The sequence below is a fragment of the Alligator mississippiensis genome, chromosome 7, assembly GCF_030867095.1.
Source record: "Alligator mississippiensis isolate rAllMis1 chromosome 7, rAllMis1, whole genome shotgun sequence".
Taxonomy (NCBI): Eukaryota; Metazoa; Chordata; order Crocodylia; family Alligatoridae; genus Alligator; species Alligator mississippiensis.
This window is the reverse complement of record NC_081830.1, coordinates 941,373-968,910: the sequence shown is the minus strand read 5'-3', so window position 1 is coordinate 968,910 and position 27,538 is coordinate 941,373. Positions and strand designations below refer to the sequence as shown.

Below are 27,538 nucleotides of genomic sequence, written 5' to 3'. Positions count from 1 at the left end.
TCCCAGTGCCTGCTCCTACCCCACTCCCGTTCTCGCTGTGGAGGCCTTGATCTGCACCCCCCACCCGCCCCTTTCTCTCCACTTACTCTGTGTGTGTGGGAGGGGGATGAGCAGGGTTGGGGGGGCTGCAGCTTGGGAGTGAGGGGCACACACTCTTATTTGGTAACAGGTAGAGAAGAGGCCTCTTTTCTACCTGGAAAATCTACCAGCCCCGTCCTCACCTTTGGCTTCCCCCCCCCCCCTCACCTCCCTCCTTCCCTTCCCTGCTTTCTGTTTTGTCTCTCCGATGTCCCCCTATTCCCATTGGCACTGCCGGCCTGCCACGCGTGCAGCGTCTCTCGTCCCTCGCAGTCTCACTCCGGCAGGGGCTCCCCGCGCGGGACGAGGGGGACTTGTGCTGGAAAGCTGGCAAAGAACTGTTTGTGCAACCAGTCAATTCTGGTTGTGAAAGATCTCGTGACTATTCAAACAGGAAGTTGGCTGCGGTCGTGCGCATTTCCATGCAGGGAGTTTCCGCGCCAGCTCGTTTCTGCAGAGGCTGTGGTCGTTTCTGGAGCTGTTTCGGTAAGTGCTGCACTGGCTGCTCTGCCCAGCCCCCTTCCTTGTTTGCCCCTCCCCCACACAACCCGCCCCTCCCCCCACACACAACCCCTCTCCCCTCCCCTCCCCTCCCCCTACACCCCCCCAGGCGTGTGGGACAAACCCCTCCTGCCAGGCATCTGGGTTCCCAGCCCCCCGCTCTCCCCACACTTGATGGCAATGGGAGGCTCCTCCCTACCTTGCTCCTGCGGCCGTTGGTCGAGGGCAGGCAAGACTCGGGGGCATCTGCACCCCATGTCTGTGGTGTGGACCTGCACAGATGCCCACAGGGAATAGGGGCTATATATGGTTCAGGACTGACCCACAGATTTCGACTTGATTTGGCTCGGGACACACAAACTTTCCTCCCCAAACTGCAAACGCAAGGAACCGCGATGGGGGCTGCACAACAGGAAATGTTTTCGAACCGTTACTGAGATGAGGCCCAGGTCTCTCAGCGAACAGTTCACGGCGGCCGCTGTTTTGTTCAAGCTCGGCAGCGGTTGTTATGCTGTGGTTCAGCTTCCACTTTCTTTTCTATGCTATAATTAATGAACGGTTATAACTCCCACGACACCCACAAAGATGGCAAGTAAGAAATAAAGTCATGTGTGCTGCCGCTAATAGAGAAATGAAAAAATCCAGGCTGTGTACAGAAGTCTCCAGCTGCTAACAGAGAAGCCCAAAGCTGAACACCAGCATAACAAAGGCTGGTGCCCATTATCAATAAAGCCAGGCCATAGTGTAGCTAGTAAACAATTATTTTTATTATAATAAAAAAAAAAGCCAGACATGGCTTCACTCATAGGACGTAAAAAAAAATGTTGTACAGCTTAAAATACAGTGTCAAATTATTACAAACAAATCGATCCTGAACTTTCAGTCGTATTTCAGTGCAAATGTAAGTTCAAGACTCGTGATAGAGGTGATATCTTTTATTAGAGCAACAAGATTTTTGCAAAAAATGTCTTTAATTGCAAGCTTTTGGGCACAAACACCCCTCATCAGGCACTGGAGAAAAGATTGTGTCTGAAAGCTTGCAATTAAAGAATTTTTGTTGCAAAAATCTTGTTCGTCTAATAAAAGATCTCATCTGTACTATGAGTCCTGATTCCCTTTTCCTCTAGTTCAATACCTGACACAATGTAAGTTCAGGCACTAATGGAAAGAAAAAACCCCCCAAATGTTACCAATCAAAATTGAAACACTAATTTAAGCATTTCTCAAAAGAGAAGCATTTCTCACAGGGAAGGACTGATTCAAAGCGGTAGGGGAGGAGGTGTGCCTTGTCACCTCATCCGAGCCCGGTCCCTTTGCAGTTTAGCAGAGGCCGTGGAAGGCCGGGGCTAAGGGGGTTTAGCCCCCCAGACACAGGCAGCCCAGGCGCGCACAGACAGACAAGCAGCCAGAGCCTGCAGGAGCCCAGCCTGGCCCCACGGCATGTGGAGCAGCGCCCAGCTGAGCGGGTAAATGTGTGGGCGGGGAGGGATGGGAGGGTCAGATCGGGGCTCCCCATGGTGGGGGTGGTGACTGGGGCCCTGGCACGGGTTGCGGGATGCTCATTGCCCGAGCTGCTCGTTCAGGGGCATGGGACGGGACAGGGGTTCGCATTGCTGCCTGGGCAGGCACAGGGGATCCGTGCCCCGCATCTGTGCTGTGTGCGGAGCCCAGCCCACAGCAGCAGCCACCTCCACCCCACACACACATCCAGGGGGCACGTGCCCTGTGTGCCAGCCCCAGGACTACGCGCAGCGGCAGGACCCCCCTGGATAAGCTGCCCGGGCGCCGAGCCTCCCCCGTCCCACCCCAGCCCCAGGCCCTGTTCATCCAAGCCTCTGCCCCAGTCCCTCCCTCACTGCAGGGGCCTAGATCTGCCCCCTTCCCCCTTCCCCACAACAGACTTACTAGCTTGGGGGGGACACTCGGCCCCTCAAATCATAGTTTCTTCCTCCACCTGTGCAGCTTAGACTAACCTGCAGCAATTTTCAGCCTCAGATGTTTTGCCTGTCTGTACTTAGCCCAGAAGGGACTTGGTGGCGGGGTCGGCTACAGCCCACCACACCAAGGGGAAGAGCTAGGCTGGGGACTGTTGAGGCAGCTCTCAGAGGCCGTACGGTCGAGGGACATGGTTGTCACGGGGGACCTGAACTACCCGGACATCTGCTGCGAGGAGCAGTCGGCCAAATCCAACCGTTCGCGTAGGTCCTTCACCGGCACACAGGACCCTCACCGACCGCAGCAGGGATACGGTCCCGCGAGGGCAGTGCCTTGCTGGACGTGGTGTTGGTGATGGGGGAGGGTCTGGTGGGGGGGCTGCAGATTGGTGGTCACCTTGGGGACAGCGCCCACCACTCAGTCGAACTCCCCATCCGGTGCAGGGGGGGCGAGGTGGAAGTGCTGGACGTTGGGACGGGTAACTCCGGCGCGCTCAGGAGCGTAGTCAGCGATGCACTGCCGGACGGGAGCGTCGGCGAGACGGGAGTCCAGGCAGGGGGTCGCTCCTAAAGGACGCCATGCTTCGGGCGCAGAGGGAGACGCTGCCAGCACGAGGGAAAAGGGGGAAGGGAGCCAAAACACGTCCTTGGCTAAACAGGGACATCCAGGGGGCACAAGGGCAAAGAAGAAGGCGTGCAGGCGGTGGAAGCTCCCAAGCAGCAGTATACCGACTTGGCCGCACTTGCAGGGAGGCAGTCAGACCCCCCAACCAAGGGCAGTACCCCCCGTTAAATCCCTCTCCCCACGACCCCTTGTGTCTTGACCCAGAGCACTTCAGCTTGCCCCTCCTCCGACCCCGTTTTGCTGGCAGAGGATGCGTATTGCTCTTGGACACAGAGCGCCACCCCCTCCCGTCCTTCCTTCTCTCTCCCGCCTGTAGAGCCGATAGCCCCTCATGCTGACTGCCCAGTCGTGGGATGAATCCCCCCACGTTTCTGTAACCCCGCTGTGTCTGGGTTTGAACTGGCTCCTCTGAGGGCGAGTTCCTCCTGTTTGCTCCCCATACTCCGGGCATTGGTACACAGGCATTTAAGGCCTTGCATAGCTGCGCGTGCCAGCCCCCGATTAGGAAGACTATCTGGACCCCTGTGTCTTACCTGGGCACCCCTTGCATGTGTCACCTGTCTTGCTCGAGTGGTGTCTCCACGTCTTCCTGCGGTCCCCTGCCCCGGCAAGGCTAGTTTTAAGCTCGCCGTACGAGATCAGCCAACCTGGAAGAGAAGACACGCTTGCCTTCAGGAGAGAGGTGAAGCCCATCCCGCCCCAGCAAGTCCCCCGCCCGAAAGCATGGGTCGTTATCCAGGAATGTAAGGCCCACCTGGCGGCACCAACTCCGCCAGGAGATCTACTGAGGTCCCTTCCGGCCCTAACCATCCATGAAATCTGCTGACACCCCGTCCAACCCCAGCATCGATGAATTTATAAGGCCGGTGGCATCCTGGACTGTGTTGGTGGGAGCGTTGCCGGCAGATGGGGAGAAGTGATCCTTCCCCTGTATTCTGCACTGGGGAGGCCACATCTGGAGTGCTGTGTCCAGCTGTGGGCCCCGCTACAGACAGGATGTGGAGAAACTGAAGAGTCCAGTGCAGGGCAATGAAAAAGGTTGGGGGCTGGGGCAGGACTGGTGAGGAGAGGTTGAGGGGCCTGGGCTGATTTCTTCCAGAGAAGAGAAGACTCGGGGGGATTTGGCAGCAGCCTTCGACTCCCTGACGTTGTCATTGTAATGCTGTCCTGCGGGAAGACACTGAGCCGGCGCATGGTGGGGGCACCCACCCAGAGACAGCTGCACCAGGGGTCCTGTTATACCCAGCCTAGTGCCCACCCCGGGGGCTACAAGATCTCAGCCCCTTGTTGCAGCTAGCTGTGACAGCCCACCCCAGAGCTAGCTGCACCCCCCCCCGGCTTCTCTCTTGCATGCATACCTGTGCGGCCTTACTGGTGACCGCCTGCTCCCCTTCCTTACAGCACTTGAGACAAGCTGAGTAACTGATGGCTGGAGACGTCACAGACGGTCAGAGCCGGTTCCTACTTGGCCAGTCACCGAGGAACGAACTGAAGTAGCTGCAACCTCAAGCAACTGGAAGCTGCAGGAGACAGGGGGACGTTCCGGCAGACGCGGGCCACCCCCAGGACCCCCCACCCCCCACAAGACAGCATGTGGCTCAGACCCCTTCCCAGGTGGTAAGGGAGCACTGGGGCTGTGTAGAGCAGGGGGCTGAGCTGCGGCTGGCTCTGGGGTGGGCATTGTGGGCTGGGTATAACCAGGCTCCCCAGTGCAGCTGGCTCTGGGGTGGTGCCGGGGCTGGGTATTATGGGGTCACCCTTGAACCAAGGGGTCCAGCTCCCCCTGCTCCAAGCCACCAGCCCCCATTCCCTGATGGTCTGAGCCTGAGTCAAGGGGCAAGCCCTCCAGCCAGGACCCTGTGGGGATAGTCCCATGGTCCCCCTGAGCCATGGGGCAGCAAGGTGGTGGGTGCAGCCACCAGAGTCCCACATTGGTGCAGCCAGGTCATTGCCTGCCAGCCCCCCCCGCCCCCCCCACCTCCTCAGCAACCCAGGGGGCTCCTTGGGCTCCCACTTCCCCCTGCTTTCATCTGCTCTGTCCCAGAAAACCCAGCCATCTGAGCCTGCTGTCATCCCCCAGCCCTTCCCCAGTCCCAGACACCCCAGGCATCCCGGCTCCCGGCCCCCACCCTGCTCTCACTTCCCAGCCCCCTTCCCCCCCTCCCCGAGCCAGGAGACAACCCCGGTGTCAAGGCCCCAGCCCCACATCCTTCTTCCTCCCAGAGGCTTGGGCTCCCAGGGGATCTGATGTTCAGGTGCAGCATCTCTGTCACGGCCTTAGCCGTGTACCTTCCTGCCAGGACAAGGAAGCTCAGTGGTGCCTGCAACTCTGCCCTGACTCTGAGCAGGGAGAACCAGGTGTCTGGGCTCTGCCCCACTTTCTGTGTCTTCCTCCATCTCCCCCCTCCCAGAGCACAGCAGGGCTCCTCACCTGGGCCTGAGCTGCGTCTGGCTCTGGGGTGGTGCTGAGCTGGGGATACCGGGGATACCTGATACCGCTGGCTCTGGGGTGGGCACCAGGGCAGGTTATTGGTGCCCCCCCAACCCCCTCAACAGGGGCAAATGTCCTCATCAACTCCCTGCTCTTACCTCCTGCCTGCCTCCCCTCCCACAGAACCCAGGGGTCCAGGCTCCCACCTCCCCATGCCCGGTGGAGCAGCATTTCTCACCCCATGGGTCGTGGGAATATATGAAAGGGTCATGAACAAACTTCAAAAATGGATCCTTCCTTCCTGCCTCTCGCCACGGGGGTCTTGAAGTGGTTCGTTTCTCCCATTGCTATGGCCCAGTCAGCTGACCTCACCCCCCGCCCCCCCCCCACAACAGTGGGGTCTCCGTCTGCTGCGAAGGGGGGCAGATTTCATGTTGCTAAGGGACCTCACGGGCAGGATCGCCTGGGAGGCCAGTCCAGGGGGAGCGGAGTGCAGGAGAGCTGGCTGGACTTGAAAGAAACCTTACTGAGGGTGGAGGAACAAGCGGTCCTGACGTGTGGGAAGACTGGCAAACATGGCAAGTTGGGGTGCGCTGGTAAAGATTTTCTCAGCCGATACTGATAGCCAATTATTAATGAGCCATGTCGGCCAATACCGATCCCATAGCCGATTTACAGGAATGCAGCAAGGCAGCATGGAGAGCAGCGCCCTGCAGTAAGTCTGTTGGGAGGGAAGGGGCATGGGAGAGGGAAGGGTGGTGAGGGCGACAGATCGAGGCCCCCACGGTGAGGGAGGGAGGGAGGGGGGCAGGGGCTAGGGTTGCGGGTACTGCTCAGCCAGGGTGGTGAATGGGACCCCGGGGCCAGGAGTGGGACAAAGCCACGGGTGGTTCATCTGCAGGGCATGGCGGGGTGCAGGGGGGATGGCTCCCCACTTCTGTGCGCTCCCCTGGGGGAGGTGTGGGGGGCATGTGCCCCCCAGATTTGTGTGTGAAGTGAGGGTGGGCTACTCACTGCAGGCTTGGGGCCAGGGACTGCACCAGCCGCTTCCCACTGGGTCCCACACAGCCCCCCCCATCCCCCTTGGAAAAAGCTGGCACTGCCCTGGCCCCTTGCCCCAAGCCTGCAGCGGGCAGCCTGCCCGAACTCCGTGTGCAAATCCTGGGGGCACATGCCCCCCATACCTCCCCTGGGGGGTGTGCAGCAGCAGGGACCCGCACCCCCTCCCCACTCCTGTGCAGCCCCTGGATGAGCCGTCTGCGGCTCCATCGTGCTCTGGGCCCCGCGGTCCCATTTACCACCCTGGCTGGACAGTGCCACTACCTGCCCCTGCTCCACACCCTCCCTCCCCCTGGAGATATCAGTCTGCTCCCCATCCCCTTTCCTCCCCTACGCCTCTTCCCCCACCACAGACTTACAGGCAGGGTGCTGCTCTCCAAGCTGCCTGGCTGCACTCCTGGCCACATGCGTGCACACGCATTTGTTGGTGACATTATCAGCTACACTGGCCAAAAAAAGCCAATAGCCGATAGTTACTTTTCCAGTATGGCACTGATATATCCATGCACCACTAGTGGCAAGCAGCCCGGGGCCGTGCTCTTCTTGACCAGCCGCTCACAAACAGGGATAAGTCAGTGGGGGATGTAGTCGTGGATGTAGCAACTTGGGCAGCAGTGACCGCGGGATGACTGAGCTCAGGATCCTGAGGAAAGGAAGGAGGAGAGCAGCAGAGGAAGGACCCTGCACTTCAGAAAAACAGACTTTGACTTGCTCAGGGATCTCCTGGGCAGGATCCCCTGGGAAGCCAGTCTGATGGGAGAGGAGCCCAGGAGAGCTGGCTGGACTTCAAAGAAGCCTTCCTGAAAGTGCAGGGACAAACCATCCTTTTGGGCTGAAACTTGAGCCCCACTTCTCTGTCGGCGAGAGCGAGAACTGTGATTAACCACCAGAACCTGTCTGATAATCAGTTAGACTACAAAATTATCCATTAAACCATGGGCGACTGGTGCCTCTCAAGTCCAGTGGGGCAAAATGGGGGGCCAAATGTGGCACCGGGGCGGGGGTTCCCCTAGCGGCCAGTCGCCACGTGCAGCAATGGGACAGCGGCACTTCCACATGTGGCGCAGCGGCAGCAAAAGTGCCAGGGCTTCTGCCACCGGCATTTCCACCACCAAAGTCCCACTGGCGGAGCCAATTTCAGGGGGAGCACGAGCACTGTGCTTGCCCACCTCCCAGCTGTAGCACTTGCCCCCTGTCCTCCCCTGCGTGTCGCCTATGCACTAAACACAAAGCAATTAATTAACTGGGGTTGCCAGGATATAAGCAGGCAGTCACCGAGGACTGAGCGCGTTAGGGTGACCGACCCCTCACTGCATCGTAGCGTGTCTAGAGCTGTCATTTAGGAGGTAGTACCTGTGGCAGAAATGCCACCGTCGGTGCCCCTCTCCAGAGACCTGTCTCTGCCAGCGAGAGAGGCTGGTGTTGCATCCCTCAGGGCGGGGATCTCCCACCTGGTCTACATGACAAAGGCCTGGGGCCTGGGAGGCGGATGCTCTGGTCACCTGGGCAGGGGGAAAAGCCCCACTCACGGCTCAGGTAGCCAGTGATGCTTTTCTAGATTGGTCGGCTTGTGGCCAGCACTGGCAGCTTCAATTGGACCGGGCTGCTGAGGTCAGAGAGGTTATTTAAAGGCCGGGCCAGGAAGAAGGGGCCATTAGCCATGTGGTCATCCAGGTGAATCTGAGCCTGGCTCTCTCCTCATCACCGCATGCTCCAGGAGTGCCCTGCCTCCAGAGGAAACTCCAACCACCTCTGGACCATGCGAGTGAGTAAGCTGCTCGAGATCAGACCAGATATTTAGCTTCAGTAACTCAGATGTGTGTTTAAACGGCTACCTCAGCCATACTGGTTTGCTCTATGGGATTCCTCTGACATTTGCATGATCCTGCTCTACCTTTTACCCTGTTTCTGCCCTACCCCTGTCATCAATAAAGTGCTCCTTGTGACCGGTGTGGGAGACTTATTGAGGGGTGGGTCTAAACTATGCCGAGGAGGCCCCTTAGGTCTGCGGACTAAGGGAGGCTTCCCTATTAAGCCCCTGACTTGGGAAGTGCCCCAAGTGCTGTATTGGATCAGTACCCATTGGACGATCAGGCCTGCGTTCTCCAAAGCGCGCAGAGCCAGAAGTGAGTCCAGAGCCTTGGATGGTGGCAGCGGGACCCCAGGCTAGCGGGTGTGCTCCAGGGAAGGGGTCGGCCGGACGGGAGGCACCCCAGGGAGGCACTCGGAGCCGGGACGGTGGTCGGGCGCGGGGAGGTGGGCGGCTCAACGCAGGAGCGCCCCCTGCTGGCCCGCCACATGTGGTGGTAGCGGTGGGATCCGAATACCCTGCTGTATTGGAGGCATAATTTGGGGAAAGGAATAGAGTCACTGAAATCCCTTGAGCAAACAAATTCTAATTTGGCATCGGGTCGACTGGATAGGGTAGAGAGTCAGGATGGTGAATGAGTATGTCCGGATGACTGTGCCCGAACTGAAAGAACTGGCAAAAGAGAGAGGCCTTCATGTGAAGAAAGAGCTAAAGGAGGAAGAGCTGGTTACACTCTTGTGCACCAGCGAGTCAGAGCAAGCGTCAGCTTCACGCTTGTCAAGTCCTGAGTCTGACCCAGGAATGCACTCCCGCCTGTCAAGCCCGGAGGCTGCCGGGAGATCACCCTCTGAGGGGGAGCGGCAGAGACTCCATGAGCTAGAGCTGAAAAGGATGGAGTTAAAAAGGCTGGAGCTGGAGGCCGAGATAGAGGCAAAGAAGCTGGAGGCCCAGCGGGAGAAGGAACAACAACAGCTAGAAGCTAAAAGGGTGGAGCTGGAGGAAAAAAGGGAGCAACGCCAGCTGGAGGAGAAGAGGATGGAGAGGGAAGCCCAGCTGGAGGAAAAAAAGCTGGAGCTGGAGGAGAAAAAGCTCGAGGCTCAGCTCCATCTGCAGACCAACGGGGGAAATGCGAATCCTCCGCAAGCGTCCGGGGAACAGCTCAAACTGGACGTCTCCGCCTTCGAAAGACAAGCCCAGCGGTGCAAGGTGCCGGAGGAAAAGCTCATGATGTATCTGTCTGCGCTGGTGGAAGGCGACATGGCGGTGGTCCTGAGCAGCCTGCCCTCAGACGCAGCTGATGACTATAATGCCTTCAAAGCTGCCGTGTCCAAACGGTTCAAGCTAGGACCGGATTATTTTCGGAAAAAATTCCGGGATACGTGCCCACAACCTGGAAAGTCATTGACTGATGATGTGGCCCTGTTGGACAACACATACATTAAATGGTTAGCCGAAGCCAAGGTTGACACTGTAGAAAAGGCACACCATGTCCTGGTGCTGGAACAATTCTATTTTTGGTGTCCGAGAGAGGTGCAGACCCTGGTCAGGGACAGGGACCCCAAAGATGCTTACGAGGCCGCAGACATTGCAGACCGACTGTTGCTAAACCGTGAGACGCCTCCCTACTCTGGGAAGGAGCAAAAAGGGGTCCAAAGAGGGGGGAAGGGAGGCCCAGGTCAAAAAGGGGAGAGAGGGCCACCTCCTGCCGAGCGCAAGGCGGCCCCAGATTCGGACAGACCACCCAATTCGGAAAAGAGGGGGTGCTATCACTGCGGGGAGCAGGGCCATGTTGAGCCCAAGTGCCCAAAGCTGAGCACTAGACCCCGGCCCGTCAGGCGTGCAACAGCCGTGAGCAGCGAGGGGGAGGCCGGAGCCCCTCTGAGGAGAGTGTCTGTTGCTACAGGATCACAAACTCGGAGGAGGTGATGGCCCCCCACCGGACCGTGATCACAGTGAAGGGGAGGACCCTTGTGGGGGATCTGGACACGGGGTCCAGTGTGACACTGATTAATTCCAACCTGGTCTCGCCCGCAGGCATCATCCCGGGGAAGACCCTCGCTATTCACGGAGTGGGGCCCACACCTGTGACGGTACCGGTAGCCCGTGCACCCATCGTGTGGAACGACTGTGCAACGTACCTGGAAATGGGGGTACTGGAAGGGGCTGCGGTCCCCATCCTGGTGGGACGGGATCTTATGGGGCAGGAAGCCCAGCTCCGGAGGTGGGAACAGACCCAAGAGCCAAAGCCCCGCACCGTTCATGCGGTGACTCGCCTGCAGAGCAGGAAGGCTGAAGAAGGGGGGTTGGAAAACCCCAGGAGAAAGCCAAACCATTGGCCGCAGGGGAAGGGACCCCTGCAGACAGCGATTGCACCCTGGTCCCAGAGGGAACGAGCGACCCCAAGGGTGGGTTAAGTGACAGTCCCGGGGAGGTGTGTATTCCGTCAGTGGCAGAGGGAGGTGACACTAGCAGGGAGGAGACCCAGGAAGTCCCTGAGGGTGAGTGTGCACTCCCTGCAGGAGCACCTGAGCTCCCTGCTGATTGCCTAGCTGGGCAAGAGGAGTTCAAGCAGGAGGTTCGGGAGGACCCCAGCTTGGAGGGACTCCGGCAGATGGCTCAGGAGCAAGAGACTGAGTTCACTCCGGACAAGAGGGAACAGGTGGTCTGGGATTCATAGATTTCATAGACATTAGGGCTGGAAGGGACCTCGGAAGATCATCGAGTCCGGCCCCCCGCCCAAAGGGCAGGAAGTCAGCTGGGGTCATAGGATCCCAGCAAGATACGCATCCAGTTTCATCTTGAAGGTGTTCAATGAAGGCGCTTGAACCACCTCCGGTGGCAGGCTGTTCCAGACCTTGGGGGCTCGGACAGTAAAGAAATTCTTCCTTATGTCCAGCCTGAAACGATCTTGTAGTAGTTTGTGACCATTCGACCTCGTCATCCCTTGGGGCGCTCTGGTGAACAAGCGTTCCCCCAGATACTGGTGGTCACCCCTGATAAACTTGTAGGTGGCCATCAGATCACCCCTGAGCCTGCGCTTTTCCAGGCTAAAGAGCCCCAGGGCTCTCAGCCTGTCATCGTAGGGTCTGCTTCCCTGACCTCCGATCATGCGCGTGGCTCTTCTCTGGACTCTCTCAAGCTTCTCCACATCCTTTTTGAATTGTGGAGCCCAAAACTGGACGCAGTACTCCAGCTGCAGCCTCACTAAGGCCGAGTACAGGGGGAGAATGACGTCCTGGGATTTGCTTGAGAAGCATCTATGGATGCAAGCCAGCGTTTTGGTCGCTTTACTAGCCGCTGCATCGCATTGCAGGCTCATGTTCATCTTGTGGTCAATGATGACCCCCAAGTCTCTTTCTTCCATAGTGCTAACCAACATAGCACTGCCGAGCCTATAAGGATGCTGCGGGGTTTTCTTCCCAAGGTGGAGAACCTTGCATTTATCGGCGTTGAACACCATCAGATTCTCGTCCGCCCACTTGCTGAGCCTGTCCAGGTCAGCCTGGATCACCCGCCTGTCTTCTGGCGTGGATGCTTTGCCCCAAAGTTTGGTGTCATCGGCGAACTTGGCCAGTCCGCTTCTGACTCCAGTGTCCACATCATTAATGAAGATGTTGAACAGTATGGGTCCAAGGACAGAGCCCTGGGGGACCCCACTGGTCACAAGACACCACGATGAGTGACTTCCATCAATGACTACCCTCTGGGTCCGACCCCGGAGCCAATTTTCCAGCCAGTGGATCGTGGGGGACCCAAGGCGACAATTGGCCAGTTTCTCCAAGAGACGATCATGGGACACCAGATCGAAGGCTTTTTTGAAGTCAAGATATATGACATCAATCTCATCTCCCTTGTCCAGGTGATAGGTCACCTGGTCGTCGAAGGAAATGAGATTGGTCAAGCAAGACCTACCCGCAACAAACCCGTGCTGGCTATCCCTTAAGATGTTGGCGTCGGCCAGTCCATTAAGGATGGCCTCCTTAATAAACTTTTCTAAGATCTTCCCCGGGATAGAAGTCAGGCTGATGGGCCTATAGTTAGCCGGATCCACTTTCCTCCCTTTCTTGAAGATAGGCACCACGTTGGCCTTCTTCCAGTCTTCGGGCACTACACCAGAGCGCCAAGAGTTTTCAAAGATCCGCGCTAGAGGCTGGGCTATGATGCTTGCCAGCTCCTTGAGTACCCTGGGGTGAAGATTGTCAGGGCCGGCTGACTTGAAGGTATCCAGCTTCTCAAGATGTTCCTTCACAAAGTCAGCATTAATGGAGGGCAGGGGATCACCCTCACCCGGACTTCCCGGCCCTGTAGCAGGCACGGGCGTCCCATGGGGCTGATGAAAGACTGACGCAAAGTACCTATTTAATAGGTTGGCTTTTTCCTGGGCGTCAGTTGCCCCATCTGGTTCAGCAGGGGTCCAACGTTGCCCCTGCTTTTCCTCCGGCTCCCCACATATCTGAAAAAGGACTTTTTATTGTCCTTGATGCTCAAAGCTAGCTGGAGTTCAGTTGCAGCCTTGGCTTTCCTGGTCTGCTCCCTACAGGACCGGACCAGTGCAGAATAATCCTCCTTGGAGGTGACTCCCATCCTCCATCCTTTGTAGGCCTTTCTTTTTAGCCTCAGGAGGTCTGCTAGGTCCCTGGAGAGCCGGCGGGGCTGCTGTGCCCTCTTGCTGCCTTTCCTCCGAGATGGAATAGACTTAGTTTGTGCATTGAGGATCGCTCCCTTGAGGAGCAACCACTCTTCTTGAACTCCCCTCTCCCTGTGGTCACAGTCCCTTAGGGCATCACTGACAAGCCTCCTGAGCTTGTCAAAGTCGGCTTTCCTGAAGTCAAGGACTTGCGTGTTGCTGACCGACTTGCCAGCTTTTCGGCGGATGGTGAAGGTGATCAGCTCGTGGTCGCTGTCACCCAGCTTCCCATCGATCACTAGGTCGCCGACTAGGTCATCTCCAGTAGCCAGCACCAGGTCGAGCAGCGCTTTGCCTCTCGTTGGCCCATAGACTTCTTGAGTCAGGTAGAGGTCATCCACGCACGAGAGGAAGCTCTGCGACCGCTCAGATTTTGCTGAGCGATCCTCCCACGAGATGTCTGGGTAATTGAAGTCACCCATGACAACCATGGTCCTGGAGCAAGCTGCCTCAGCCAGTTCCTGGGCAAACTCCTGGTCTAGCTCAGGACTTTGGGTGGGAGGTCTGTAATAGACTCCCACCATTGTGTCCCCTGTGCCATGTTCCCCACGGATTTTAACCCAGAGGGTCTCCAGCCGTCCCCCCTGGTCGCCAATATCGGCTTGCAGGGACGCGTAGCTTTCCTTAACATAGAGAGCTACACCCCCGCCCCGTGTCTCTACACGATCCCTCCTGTACAGGGTATAGCCATCTATCCCTGTGGTCCAGTCATGGGTGGAGTCCCACCAGGTCTCCGTGATCCCTATGACATGGTAATTGTTTGCACTGAGCAGGAGGATGAGCTCCTCCTGCTTATTCCCCAGGCTCCTGGCATCTGTGTACAGGCAGGCAAGTGTCCCCTGGGGGGCTCCTTCCTTGCCCACAGATTTTACCAGGGCTGGGGCAGGGGTGGGCTCCCTTGAGTGCCTTGGCCTGCTGTCTTTGCAAGGATTGCTCAGCGGGCCAGCAGTGGCGGTCGTCCCCCCGTCCCCCAGCGGGCTTAGTTTAAAGCCTGGTGGAGCAGGTCAGCCAGTCTGGCTGAGAAGAGCCTCCTCCCTAGGGGAGAGAGGTGGAGGCCATCTCTTCCCAGCAGCTCGCTGCCTCTCTCGCCAAAGAGCGGGCTGTGGTCATGAAAGCCAAAGCCTTCCTGACGACACCAGCGCTGCAATCTTTGGTTGACCACATAGATCCTCCTGTCCCTGCTCAGCCCATAGCCTGAGCCTGGGAGGATCGACGAGAACACCACCTGTGCCCCCAGACCCTTAAGCCCCGCTCCCAAATCCCTGTAGCGCCTCATGCCCCGGCTGGGAGTGCTCCGAGCCGTGTCATTGGTGCCCACATGAATAAGGAGCATGGGATAGTGGTCTGTGGGTTTGAGGAGCTTGGGGATCCTCTCCGCAGTGTCCCGGATGCGGGCCCCTGGGAAGCAGCAGACTTGCCGGGCTAAGGGGTTGGGGTGGCAGATTGGCCCTTCCGTCCCCCTCAGGAGGGAGTCTCCCACAACAAACACCTAACGTTTTGTCTTGGGGAGAGCAGGGGCGGGAGCTGCAGTGGGGCCCATGTTGCCTGAGGGAGCCGGCGACTCCGCAGGCTCTGCTGGGGCAGCAAGAGGTGCGTCCCTGTTGCTCAGCTCCGGCGGGGCAGGGGCCTTGGTGTGGCGGGCCTTAGGCCCTTGAGCACCGTGGTCCATGCCCCTGGCTGGACACAGCAGGAGGTCTTTTACCCTGTTTCCGCCCTACCCCTGTCATCAATAAAGTTCTCCTTGTGACCGGTGTGGGAGACTTATTGAGGGGTGGGTCTACATTATGCCGAGGAGGCCCCTTAGGTCTGTGGACTAAGGGAGGCTTCCTAATAAGCCCCTGACTTGGGAAGTGCCCAAGTGCTGTATTGGGTCTAGGACCCATTGGACGACCAGGCCTGGGTTCTCCAAGGTGCGCAGAGCCAGAAGTGAGTCCAGAGCCTGGGATGGTGGCAGCGGGACCCCAGGCTAGCGGGGGTGCTCCAGGGAAGGGGTCGGCAGGACGGGAGGCACCCCAGGGAGGCACTCGGAGCCTGGACGGGGGGCGGCGCAGGGAGGTGGGCGGCTCAACGCAGGAGCGCCCCCGACTGGCCCACCACAGTCCTCTCAGCCACCCGCGCCAGGTCGCTGTTACTCCAAGTCGGACGGCTTGGTCTCCCTCAGAAACCCAGGCAGGCGATGCAGACAGCATAAAACCAGCAGCGAACACCGATTTCACTCGCTTGGGCTACTTCCCCCTTGGGCGACATCACTATTACTAATGCTAGCCAAGCTCGTCGTGTAACATCTTGGAAGCTTCATCGTAGCGCAGCCTTGCACACCTGGATTGCTTTCCTTTCCTTTTCCTGTTGTCACACTAATTAGTTCTGATGGTCACCACGTGAGCATCCTAATTGATGGGTCTCTTGCTCCCTTGTTCCCTGGCAGTCATTTTACCGGGGTTAACGGTAGGCTACAATCATTGCCAATTCTTAACTGCGTCATCTTGAAGAGGCTTCTGGGAGTTTGGTCAACTTGACACGACCAGATTCAGACTAGAGCAGTCGGAGGCTGACCGGTCTGTAGTTCCCCGACTCCTCCTCCTTCCCTTTGTTAAATATGAGCACCATGTTTGCCCTTTTCCAACCACCCGGGACCGCTCCTCATCGCAATGAGTTTTCAGACATGATGGGCAGCGGCTCTGCACTTACATCAGCCGACTCCTCAGCACCCTTGGGTGCATTGCTCTGGCCCCATGGACTTGTACACATCCAGCTTTTGCCCCATGATCGCATCCTAATCTGATCTTCATCTACAGCTCTGCACTCGAGGCAGGGTATTGTTTCCCGCATGAATTAGTAAATATGCAGAGCTGATGCACTTCTCCCTTTTGGATGTGTAATTCATGAAGAAGAAGCTTCCCTTGCGTCTAGATTAGCTTGCAAGAAGGAATCAGAAACTGGGAGCAAGGAACCAACTTCCGCTTTCTCCCCCCTCCGCATGTGGCGAGGGCCGCGCCGCAGCAGGAATCCCAGGGCCTGGGCCCGGCTCACGTGGTCCCGTCTCCCCTTGCACCCCACAGTGACCCTGCAGCATCCTGCGGGCTGCGCTGCGGCCCCTTGCGCCCATCGCTGCGCGGGAGCACCCTCCGTGTCTGCGCGCAACGGCTGGACGCGGCGCACGAAGCTGCTGCAAAGGTGGCGCCAGGCTCCCGGCTGCTGCTCCTGCTGCTGCTCCTGGGCGCGGAGACCGTGCCAGGAGCCCATGCTGGTGAGTGGCTGTGCCTGCAGCCGGGCTGGGGGCATGACAGAGCCAGGGCCCCAATGCGGGGAGTGCGGGCTGGGCTGGGGGGGGGCTGGCCTCGCTGCAGGTTCCTGCTCCATCCGCATGAGGATGCTGCGCGGCGGGGTCCCGGTGAGCTCCCTGGCAGAGGGACCGGCCGGCAGGCGCAGCGGGGGCTGAGCTGGGAGCAACCCCAGTCCCCGCGGGGCCGTGCGGGACTGCCCTGCCTGGGCTGGAGCAGGACGGGGACTGTGTCTGGGGCAGGTGGGCCCCAAAAAACCATGCAGCACCCTCCGCACTGCCTGCCGGTTCATGAGACGGCTCCACGGACGGGCACCCCGCACCTCCCCGCTCCCTGCGCGGGAGTGATGGGGAAGGCGGGTGGGCACAAGCCACAGAGAAGCTGCTCATCCAGCCGGACCCCCGTCTGCTCGGCAGGGTCCCCCGCCCCAGCCCCGACCACGCAGCAGGACCAAGGCTGAGAGGGGCCGAGCCCAGGCTCTTGCTGCAGGGCGCCGGCCCGGACTCAGGCGCACGAGGGCTCCCCGGAGCAGGGTGGGCTGAGTGCCTGGGCCATGCAGGGCCGTGCCTGGGGCGGGGGGTGCGGGCAGCACGACTGGGCTGTGGGATGCGGTGTGTGGCCCCTCCAGGCTGGCCTGTGCCCTGCGGTGTTGGTCCTGTCCCCCCTCCCTGGTCCCTGACCCACACTCGGCCAGCGCTGCCCTGTCCTGTGGCCCCACCGCCCCGTCGCTCTGCGCCCCCGCTCCGGCCTGGCACTGCCCCATGTCTGTCCTCTGCGGCCCCTGCGGGAGGGGGCAGTGGGCACGGGGGCACTGGTGTCTGCCCCGCTAGCGCTGACCCTGTCACTCCCACAGGCTCCCACTCCTACCGGCATTTCTACACGGCGGTGTCGGACCCCAGCCTGGACGTGCCTGTCTTCACTGCCGTGGGCTACGTGGACGACCAGCAAATTCTCCGCTACGACAGCGAGACGCAGAGACAGGAGCCGCGCGGGGACTGGGTGCAGGGTGCCGTCGACCAAGACTTCTGGGACGGGGAAACCAGGAGCTTGCGGCGCTGGCAGGACGGATTTAAACGGAACCTGCTCACCCTGCGGCATCGCTACAACCAGACCGGGGGTGAGTGTGAGCAGGCAGGTGTGAGCAGGAGACCATGGGGACCCTGGCACTGAGGGTGATGACGAGGGTGTTGGAGACACCTGCCCATCAGCAGCGTGGGGTGGGGAGCCGGGAGGGTGTTGCGTTGTCCCGTGCCTGGTTTGTGTCCCTGCAGCCGGCTCCTCCTGCAGTCGCAGGGGCAGAGTCCCCTCTCGCATGCAGCTCCCTGAGCCTGTCCCAGCACCTGGGTGTCACAGACAGGTGAGCTGTGCTTGAGGTCAGCCCTCGTGGCCTCCAAGCCCGCTCTGCCTTCCTGAGAAGGGCCAGCTGGCCCACGGCCGGACAGAGACCAGCTCTTCCCCGGGTGCGCGGGGGCCACAGTTCATAGATTTCATAGACATTCGGGCTGGAAGGGACCCCAGAGGATCAGCGAGTCCAGCCCCCGCCCCAGGGGCAGGAAGTCAGCTAAGGTCACAGGATCCCGGCAAGATAAGCATCCAATTTTCTCTTCAAGGTGTTCAAAGCAGGTGCTTGCACCAACTCCAGCAGCAGGCTGTTCTAGACCTTGGGGGCTCGGACACTAAAGAACGTCTTCTTTATGTCCAACCTGAAACAGTCTTGCAGGAGTTTGTAACCGTTCGACCTCGTCATCCCTTGGGGCGCTCTGGTGAACAGACGTTCCCCCAGATACTGGTGGTCCCCCCTGATAAACTTGTAGGTGGCCATCAGATCACCCCTGAGCCTGCGCTTTTCCAGGCTAAAGAGCCCCAGGGCTCTCAGCCTGTCGTCGTAGGGTCTGCTTCCCTGACCTCTGATCATGCGCGTGGCTCTTCTCTGGACTCTCTCAAGCTTCTCCACATCCTTTTTGAATTGTGGAGCCCAAAACTGGACGCAGTACTCCAGCTGCGGCCTCACTAAGGCTGAGTACAAGGGGAGAATGACGTCCCGGGATTTGCTTGAGAAGCATCTATGGATGCAAGCCAGCGTTTTGGTCGCTTTACTAGCCGCAGCATCGCATTGCAGGCTCATGTTCATCTTGTGGTCAATGATGACCCCCAAGTCTCTTTCTTCCATAGTGCTAGCCAGCGTAGCACTGCCGAGCCTATACAGATGCCGAAGGTTTTTCCTCCCAAGGTGGAGAACCTTGCATTTATCGGCGTTGAACACCATCAGATTCTCGTCCGCCCACTTGCTGAGCCTGTCCAGGTCAGCCTGGATCACCCGCCTGTCTTCTGGTGTGGATGCTTTGCCCCAAAGTTTGGTGTCATCGGCGAACTTGGCCAGTCCGCTTCTGACTCCAGTGTCCACATCGTTAATGAAGATGTTGAACAGTATGGGTCCAAGGACAGAGCCTTGAGGGACCCCACTGGTCACAGGACACCACGATGAGTGACTTCCATCAATTACTACCCTCTGGGTCTGACCCCGGAGCCAATTTCCCAGCCAGTGGATCGTGGAGGACCCAAGGCCACAATTGGCCAGTTTTGCCAAGAGGTGATCGTGGGATACCAGATCGAAGGCTTTTTTGAAGTCAAGATATACGACATGAATCTCTTCTCCCTTGTCCAGGTGATAGGTCCCCTGGTCGTAGAAGGAAATGAGATTGGTCAAGCAAGATCTACCCATGACAAACCCGTGCTGCCTATCCCTCAGGATATTGCTGTCAGCTAGCCTGTATAGGATAGCCTCTTTCATAATCTTTTCTAAGACCTTCCCCTGGATGGACGTCAGGCTGCGGGGGCTGTAGTTTGCCAGATCCACTTTCCTCCCTTTCTTGAAGATAGGCACCACATTGGCCTTCTTCCAGTCTGCGGGCACTACACCAGGGGCTGAGCTATGATGCTCGCCAGCTCCTTGAGCACCCTGGGGTGTAGACTGTCTGGCCAACTTGAAGGTGTCCAGCCTCTCAAGGTGTTCCTTCTTCACGAGGTCAGCATTGATGGAGGGCAGGGGATCTCCCTCACTCGGGCCTCCCTGTCCCGTAGCGGGCATGGGCATCCCGTGGGACTGATGAAAGACCGACGCAAAGTACCCATTTAATAGGTTGGCTTTTTCCTGGGTGTCCCCTGGTTGTAAAAGGAAATGAGACTGGTCAAACAAGACGTATCCGCAACAAACCCGTGCTGGCTATCCCTCAGGAGGTTGGCGTCAGCCAGTCCACTAACGATGGCCTGTTTAATAGTTGTGTCCCCTCATAGATTCATAGATTCATAGATGTTAGGGTCGGAAGGGACCTCAATAGATCATCAAGTCCGACCCCCTGCATAAGCAGGAAAGAGTGCTGGGTCTAGATGACCCCAGCTAGATACTCATCTAACCTCCTCTTGAAGACCCCCAGGGTAGGGGAGAGCACCACCTCCCTTGGGAGCCCGTTCCAGACCTTGGCCACTCGAACTGTGAAGAAGTTCTTCCTAATGTCCAGTCTAAATCTGCTCTCTGCTAGCTTGTGGCCATTATTTCTTGTAACCCCCGGGGGCACCTTGGTGAATAAAACCTCACCAATTCCCTTCTGTGCCCCCGTGATGAACTTATAGTCAGCCACAAGGTCGCCTCTCACCCTTCTCTTGCGGAGGCTGAAAAGGTCCAGGTTCTCTAGTCTCTCCTCGTAGGGCTTGGTCTGCAGGCCCTTGACCATACGAGTTGCCCTTCTCTGGACCCTCTCCAGGTTATCCCCATCCTTCTTGAAGTGCGGCGCCCAGAATTGCACGCAGTACTCCAACTGCGGTCTGACCAGCGCCCGATAGAGGGGAAGTATCACCTCCTTGGACCTATTCGTCATGCATCTGCTGATGCACGATGAAGCGCCATTGGCTTTTCTGATGGCTTCGTCACACTGCCGGCTCATGTTCATCTTGGAGTCCACTAGGACTCCAAGATCCCTCTCCACCTCTGTGCCCCCCAGCAGGTCATTCCCTAGGCTGTAGGTGTGCTGGACATTTTTCCTCCCTAGGTGCAGCACTTTGCATTTCTCCTTGTTGAACTGCATCCTGTTGTTTTCTGCCCACTTGTCCAACCTGTCCAGGTCTGCCTGCAGCTGTTCCCTGCCCTCCGGCGTGTCCACGTCTCCCCATAGCTTTGTGTCATCTGCAAACTTGGACAGAGTACATTTCACTCCCACGTCCAAGTCGCTGATGAAGACATTAAAGAGTATCAGTCCAAGGACCGAGCCCTGCGGGACCCCACTGCCCACACCCTTCCAGGTCGAGACCGACCCATCTACCACGACTCTCTGGGTGCGACCCTCCAGCCAATTCGCCACCCACCGGACTGTGCAGTCATCCACGTCACAGCCTCTTAACTTGTTCACCAGTATGGGGTGGGATACCGTATCGAAGGCCTTCCTGAAGTCCAGGTATACGACATCCACCCCTCCTCCTGTGTCCAGGCGTTTCGTAACCTGGTCATAGAAAGAGACTAGGTTGGTCAGGCACGATCTGTCTGCTACGAACCCGTGCTGGTTTCCCCTCAGCATAATTTGTCCTGCCGGGCTCTCACAAATGTGAGCCTTGATAATTTTTTCAAAGACTTTGCCAAGGATGGAGGTGAGACTGACTGGCCTATAGTTGCCCGGGTCCTCCTTCCTCCCCTTCTTGAAAATGGGGACCACGTTAGCCCTTTTCCAGTCCTCCGGGACTTGACCCGTGCGCCACGAGCACTCGAATATTCCCGCTAGTGGCTCTGCAATGACGTCGGCCAGTGCCTTCAGCACCCTCGGATGGAGCCCATCCGGGCCTGCCGACTTAAAGGCATCCAGTTCTTCCAAGTGACTCTGCACCACCTCAGGATCTACGTATGGTAGTCTGGTGCCTTGCTGCTGCCTCTCCACAACCCCAGTGAGAGACTTGTCGTGCCCCTCGCTTAGGGACACTGAGGCAAAGAACTCGTTGAGGAGTTCAGCCTTGTCCCCCCTGTCTGTCACCAATTGTTTCTGCCCATTTAGCAGGGGTCCTATTCCTCCCTGGGCCTTCGTTTTACTCCCAATATATCTAAAAAACAATTTCTTGTTGTCTTTTAGTTGGGATGCCATCCTCAGCTCCATGGTAGCTTTGGCCCGCCTAACTGCCTCCCTACAAGCACGAGCAGAGGAGGTATATTCATCTTTAGTGATCTCACCCTGTTTCCACTTTTTATGTGCTCCCCTTTTGGCCCTTGGGCTGCCCTGGATTTCTCTGGTCAGCCAGGGAAGCCTCCTGGCCCCTTTCCCTCTTTTGCTTCGCTCGGGGATCGTCTTGCTTTGTGCCCAAAGGATCGTTTCCTTTAGGCACAGCCACCCTTCTTGGGCTCCCATCCCATCAAAACTCCTACTCTGCAGTGTGTCCTTGACTAATCGCCTGAGTGCAATGAGATCAGCTTTCCTAAAGTCTAGCACTTTCACCCTACTAGTTACCTTACCCACTCGCCGTCTTATGTTGGATTCTATTATTAGGTGATCACCGTCCCCCAGATAGCTACCGATCTGGAGGTCCCCTATCATGTCATCTCCCGTTGCCAATACCAGATCCAGTATGGCATTCCCCCTAGTGGGACCATGCACCTCCTGAGTCAGGTGGAGGTCCTGTACACAGGTTAGAAACCTGCGTGAGCGATGGGACCTTGCTGTCTGCGTCTCCCAGCAGATGTCCGGGTAGTTTAGGTCCCCCATGACTACCGCCTCTTTAGCTTTTATGGTCTCCGAGAGTTGCCTCAGGAGCCCCGAATCTATTTCTTCCCCTTGGTGTGGGGGTCTGTAGCAGACCCCTACCACCAAATCCCTTTCTCCTTGCCCCCCATGTAGCCTAACCCACAATCCTTCTACTTCCTCAGCCTCGGATTCTGTCTTGATGAGGGTTGATGTATATTGCTCACTGACATAAAGTGCAACCCCCCCCCCTTTCTTCCCCGACCTGTCCTTTCTGTACAATCTATAGCCCTCAATATGTACCGCCCAGTCATGGGATGAATCCCACCAGGTCTCTGTTAGCCCCACTAAGTCATAGGTGTTTAGTGCAAGCAGGAGCGCTAGTTCATCCTGCTTGTTCCCCATGCTCCTAGCATTAGTGTATAGGCACTTGAGCCCTGCGACCAGTGCCTTTGCCTTGTTCTCCGTGGACAGAGCCCCCGAGCTGTCACCGCGCTGCCCCCCATGGGTCGGCGCTGCCCCCGCCCAGCCCGGCAGCCCTCGGGCACCTGCTCCGCGGGGCGCGACTGACCCAGGGCCTGGATCTGCGTTTCAGGGTCTCACACGCTCCAGTTCACGTACGGCTGTGAGCTCCGCGCGGACGGCAGCGCTGGAGGCCACATGCAGCTGGGCTACGACGGGGCAGACTTCATCAGCTATGACCTGGCAACGCGCACCTGGGTGGCAGCCCCAGCACAGGCCCAGCGCACCCAGCGCAGGTGGAATATGGATACGGCCATTGTTCAGACTGCAAGTGCCTACCTGGAGGAGACCTGCATCACATGGCTGCGGCAGTACCTGCGGCACGGGGAGGCAGCGCTGCAGAGCAGTGAGTCCCGCTGTCACCGCCCAGGGCAGCGCTGCCCGGGCACCCCCTTCCTCCCCTGCCCACCCCGCAGGGCACGCCCGCCCCGTCCCCCTGTGTCCGGGGTGGCGAGCGCTGCGTCCCGGTCCTGCCGCTGGACAAGACCCCGGCGCTGCTGCGGGACCCGGTGCCCCCGTCCCTGCCCTGCTCAGGCCTCCCCGCTGGGCAGAGCCCACGGGGCGTCCGTGCCCCGGCCGCATGTCTGAGAACCAGAGATGGGCTGTACGGGACCCCGTTCCTGCAGCCCCGAGCCCAGCGCAGCCGTGTCCCCGTCCCCCGTGCTCCCGCCCCGACGCCGTTGGCTCCTGCCAGAAATGGGCGCTGGAGCCGGTTCGTGTGGCCCGGTGCAGGGCGCGCGTGGGCTCCTGCCAGGGGTGCCGATGGCCCGGGAGAGGCGGGCGCTGTAACGGGCGTCTCCTACCGCCCAGGGCGTCCCGTGGCACAGGTGAGCGACAGGCCGTCGTCCCGAGACGGACGCACCACCCTGTCCTGCCGGGTCCACGGCTTCTACCCCCGGGACGTGGCTGTCGTGTGGCTGAAGGACGGGGAGGCGCAGCCCCAGGAGACGAGGCGCTCGGGGGTCGTTCCCAGCGGGGACGGGACCTACCAGACCCGGGCCACCATCGAGATGGACCCGAGCAGCGACCACGACTACACCTGCCGCGTGGAGCACGAGAGCCTGGGGGCAGCCCTGAGAGTGGCCTGGGACAAGGGCAGGGCGGGTGAGCGACCCCCGCGCCCACGGGAGCGAGAAGACGCCTGGCGGGAGGGGACGGAGGGGCTGACCGACCCCCTGAGCGGGGAAGGAGCTGGGGGTGGGAGGGCACGGGGGGCACGGATGGGGACGGGGCGCGGGGCCCCTGCAGCATTGGGGGTCGTCTGGGGGTTCCCCTCGCTCACGGGCCCCTTCCCTCGTCCAGGGTACGACCCAGTGATGATTGTGGGTGTCGTTATCGGTGCCATGTTGCTGTTCGGTGCCATGACGGGCACAGCTGGTTATTTCCTCGGTAAGTGCTGGGTGCAGCCCTTGGGGCCAGGCCATGCCCAGGCTTGGTGCTGGGGAGGGCGGGCAGGGAGCGGGGCAGGCTCATCACGGCCGTGCCTGGGACCGGGGGGGGACGGGGGATTGTCCGGTGCTCTGGGCTCCCCGGCCCTCGTGCCCCGGGCCGGCTGCAGCCAGAGCCCAGCCCAGCGCTGCGAGGCTGCCTTGCTGGGGCGAGGGCTGCTCTTGGCCCCACCTGGACCGTGCCCCACGGCCCGTCCCCTCCCCGGTGCGGTGTCCGGGCCCCACGTCCTGGGCCGAGCCCCTGCTCCGCGCTGCGCAGGCGGCTCCTTGCTGGGCTGTGGCCCCAGGTCGGAGCCGGCCCCAGGTGAGGAAGCAGCCGCAGTCCTGACCTCTGCTTTCTCTCCGCAGGGAGACGGGGAAATAAAGGAGCGCCTGGTGAGTGCGAAGCCCCCTCCTGTCTCTCCCCACCAGCGCTGCGCGGCTCTGTGCGGAGCAGCCCGAGCGCAGACGGCCGCACCCAGCCCCGCGCCGTCGGCGTGCACCTGCCGGGCGGTGCCGGGAGGCTGGGCAGAGCCCGGGGCCCTCGGCCTGTCGGGCACTCACAAGGCGCCCATCGCCCTGGCGTCTGCGCGGTCCTGCCGGCGGGGGCTGGTGGGGGCATGGGGGACATTGGGCCGGGGGAACCGGTCCCCGCACTCGGGGAGCTCTGACCGCTCTTCCTTCTCTCTCAGCCCACGAAGCCTGTGAAGCCTTGTAGCTCTCCGGTGAGTGTGATGGGTGCTGGGCAAACAGGGGGCTGTGAGCTGGCCCCAGGAAGTGCCTCGAGGCAGGGCAGGGCAGGGCAGGGCGGGGTGGGGCGGGGCAGGGCAGGGCGGGACAGGGCAGTCCTGCTGTGGGTCTCTCGGCTCCCCGGGGTCTGAAGGCTGAAGAGCCAGGCTAGGGAGGAGGGTCGCGGTGCTGGCACTGTCTGTACCCTCCGTGCCCGGGTGCCAGCGCGGCAGCTCGGCGGGTCCTGGGGGTGGGCGCTTTCCTGTGCCTCGTCCTTGGAGGCTGCTGTTAGCACGTGGACGCCTGGCCTGGGGGGCGACCTCGGCCCTGCCCCGTGTCCCGTGGGCTGGGGTCACGTCTCCCCCTCCCTCCTGTGGAGCGGGCAGCTGTGGCTGCGTGTGGGGCCAGGGGGATCCTGGCAGTGCCACCCCTCGGTGCGAGACGTGGGGTAGGAGGAGCAGGGGCCCCCGTGAGCTGGGCCGGCCCTGCCAGCCGGTGCCTGGGCGCTGGCGCTGTGGAGCGGGGGGCGTGCAAGGGGCCTCCTGGCCGCGCTGGCAGCAGCTGATGCCCACCTGGCTGTCCTGAGCGCGGGGTGGGAGGTGCAGGGAGGGGCGGGAGGAGCTCATGGGGCTGGAGACACCTGGCTAATGCCTGTCCTTCCTCCCCGCAGAGGGAGCAACACCCACTTCAACTCCTGCCTTGAATGTAACTGCGAGGGGCTCTGGCCGGAGGGTCCCCCAAAGGAGACGCCGCCCCTCTCTGAGCCAGCCCTGGGAGCCGGGTCCCCCCAGTCCGGGCGGGTGCGAGGCCGAGTGCTGGGGAGCTGCGTGGCTGGGTCTGTGCCAGCCTCTGCTCCTGGGGGAGACGGGGTGTCCATCGCCATCCCAGGCAGCCTGGGCTCTGGGCCCTGCGCGTCCGGGGAAGGGGCTGCAGCAGAGCAGAGCTAGCGCGGTGCCGAGGACCGCCCTGGGAGGTGCGTTGGGAAGGGGCATCTCCTTGCCTCGGTGCAGGGAGAGACCCAGGGTGGAGCCAAGGCCAGGTCTGTGGCTGCCCGGTGCTGCCATCTCCCGTGTGCTGTCCGCACAGCCGAGTGGAGTCTGATGGGGGCTGCGGGGACAGGACTTGATTATGCCAAATCACTGCAGTGCCTGGAATCACCTCCAAGTTTTCATAGCTAAGAAAGAAGTCCTCCTGTGCACAGGAGAGCGGCTGGGGCAAAACTGGGTCACAGGCAGTGTGTAAGGGAGGCGTGGGGGGGCATGTGCCCCCGAGATTGCCCCTCAGCGACTGGGGAGTGGGGAGCGCTGGCCAGTCCCCCCCACCCTGAGATGCACCAGCGGCACTTCCAGGTTTGGAGGTGGCACTTGCGGGGGTGGTGATTGGCCCCCGGGGGACCCGCCCATGTCGGCGATGGGTTGCTGGTGCGCGCCCAGAGTGGGGAGGCACCAGTTGCCCGTGAACTGGGTTGTGGTGGTAAGACTGCCACAAGGACGAGCGGTGTCTTCTGCCCGCAGGGGCCTGGACCTGCCCCCCACGACGCCGCGTCCCTTCCCCCTCCCCTTCCCCTGGACACTTACAGCCGAGCGCTGCTCTTCCGCGGCCGGGCTGCGGATCAGACATCGGATCAGTGTTGGCTGCTCTGCCTCCTTAGAAATCGGTACTGGCCCCCAAATCCCTATCGGCGCAGCCCTGCAGCCCGACAGGCGTAGGGAAGAGCTGTTGGCACCAGTCCCAGACCCACGGTGGTGCTAGGCGGGGAGCTCCTGGAGGCAGGGGCGAGACGCAGGGGGTGCAGGCTGGTGAACGCGCACCCCTGAGCTTGGGGCTGCACCCCTGCAAAACGGCACAGCCGACACTGTTGGCAGCGCCTGCGGGCGGTCACCGGTCACCCCCCACTGCCAACACCGCTGGTGCTGTCTGCGGGCGGTCCGTGATCCCTGCTGTCCACTGCCAACGCTGCCAGTGGCAGCTGTGGGTGGTCGCCGGCCCTTGGCCAGCGCTCGCCAGCCCCCCCGAACAGCGCCGGGAGCTCCCGCTTACTGCCGCCACCGCGCTCCCGCTGCCTCTGCCGCCCCCGCCACCACCGTGCCCCCAGCTGCCGGGCACACGTCGCTCATGCCCGCAGGCAGTGGCAGCGCTGTCGGCGGGGGACGGGGGGGGCAGGGTGGCGAGCACCGGCCAGCGGTCAGCGACCACCCACAGACCCCGCCGGCAGCGTTGGCAGTGGCCAGCTGCACTCACGGACCGCCCGCAAACCCCACCGGCGGTGCCACGGCGAGGGGGCGAGGTGTGACAGCGACCCCCGCAGGGCGACAGGCTGCACCGCACTCAATGCCCGAGCGCCTGCCTCTTGTTTCCAGCCCAGACTGCAGGTTCACGGAGCTGCCTCCACACGAGGGAAACGCCTTGCCCGGGAGAGCCTTTCATCTGCCCACTCACCTGCAAAAGATAAAGCATTGTGACCAGAAGGAAACGGTTCAGCGTCCTGCTGCCCGTCAGACAGCTTGGGGGCAAAGAGACTGCTCTTTTATTGGAGCCTGACTGCACAGCACGAGCTTTTCCGACCAGGCGATCTCACGGCGTCTTGGGCTCCGCTGTGACCTGCACATTTTCATTCCTACCTCCAGAGACATTTGGCACTCTTGGAGAGAAACCCCCAGTTTTTCTTTTCTTTTTTTAGTTTAAAAATACACTCCTCCCCTTCCCCTAGCCATTTCTGACTTTCTCTCTGCCCTCTCTA

General features: G+C 60.2%; 1 protein-coding gene and 1 long non-coding RNA gene across 5 annotated transcripts; one reads left to right on the top strand and one right to left on the bottom strand.

Moving 5' to 3' along the window:
• The first annotated feature begins 286 nt into the window (after window positions 1–286).
• Window positions 287–27,507, top strand: LOC106739347 (class I histocompatibility antigen, F10 alpha chain). Of its 4 annotated transcripts, XM_059731476.1 has the most exons (13): window positions 287–564; window positions 1,899–2,045; window positions 4,540–4,755; window positions 10,473–10,588; window positions 16,185–16,372; window positions 17,260–17,523; window positions 21,518–21,590; window positions 22,716–22,988; window positions 23,453–23,746; window positions 23,945–24,031; window positions 24,439–24,465; window positions 24,762–24,794; window positions 25,469–27,507. In XM_059731476.1, exons 3-12 carry the CDS (start codon window positions 4,730–4,732, stop codon window positions 24,785–24,787), a joined length of 1,374 nt encoding a protein of 457 aa, XP_059587459.1. In that variant the 5' UTR covers window positions 287–564; window positions 1,899–2,045; window positions 4,540–4,729; the 3' UTR covers window positions 24,788–24,794; window positions 25,469–27,507. The 4 variants fall into 4 exon arrangements, with proteins under 4 accessions (XP_059587459.1, XP_059587460.1, XP_059587463.1 ...); XM_059731477.1 differs by lacking the exon at window positions 1,899–2,045; XM_059731478.1 differs by lacking the exon at window positions 287–564 and having other exon boundaries at window positions 718–2,045.
• On the bottom strand, window positions 1,329–4,343 carry LOC132251632 (uncharacterized). Its single transcript, XR_009463626.1, has 2 exons — window positions 3,672–4,343; window positions 1,329–3,116 (listed from the first exon to the last, which is right to left on the bottom strand). It is a non-coding gene; the product is annotated as an uncharacterized LOC132251632 (long non-coding RNA).
• Window positions 27,508–27,538: the final 31 nt, after the last annotated feature.

Bases quoted from the DNA above. Each gene is read 5' to 3' on its own strand.
- LOC106739347 (XM_059731477.1), top strand. From the start codon at position 4,730: ATGTGGCTCAGACCCCTTCCCAGGTG. The intron at 4,756-10,472 runs GTAAGGGAGCAC...TCTCGCCCGCAG, and splicing joins CTCAGACCCCTTCCCAGGTG to GCATCATCCCGGGGAAGACC. The intron at 10,589-16,184 runs GTACTGGAAGGG...TGCACCCCACAG, and splicing joins CAACGTACCTGGAAATGGGG to TGACCCTGCAGCATCCTGCG.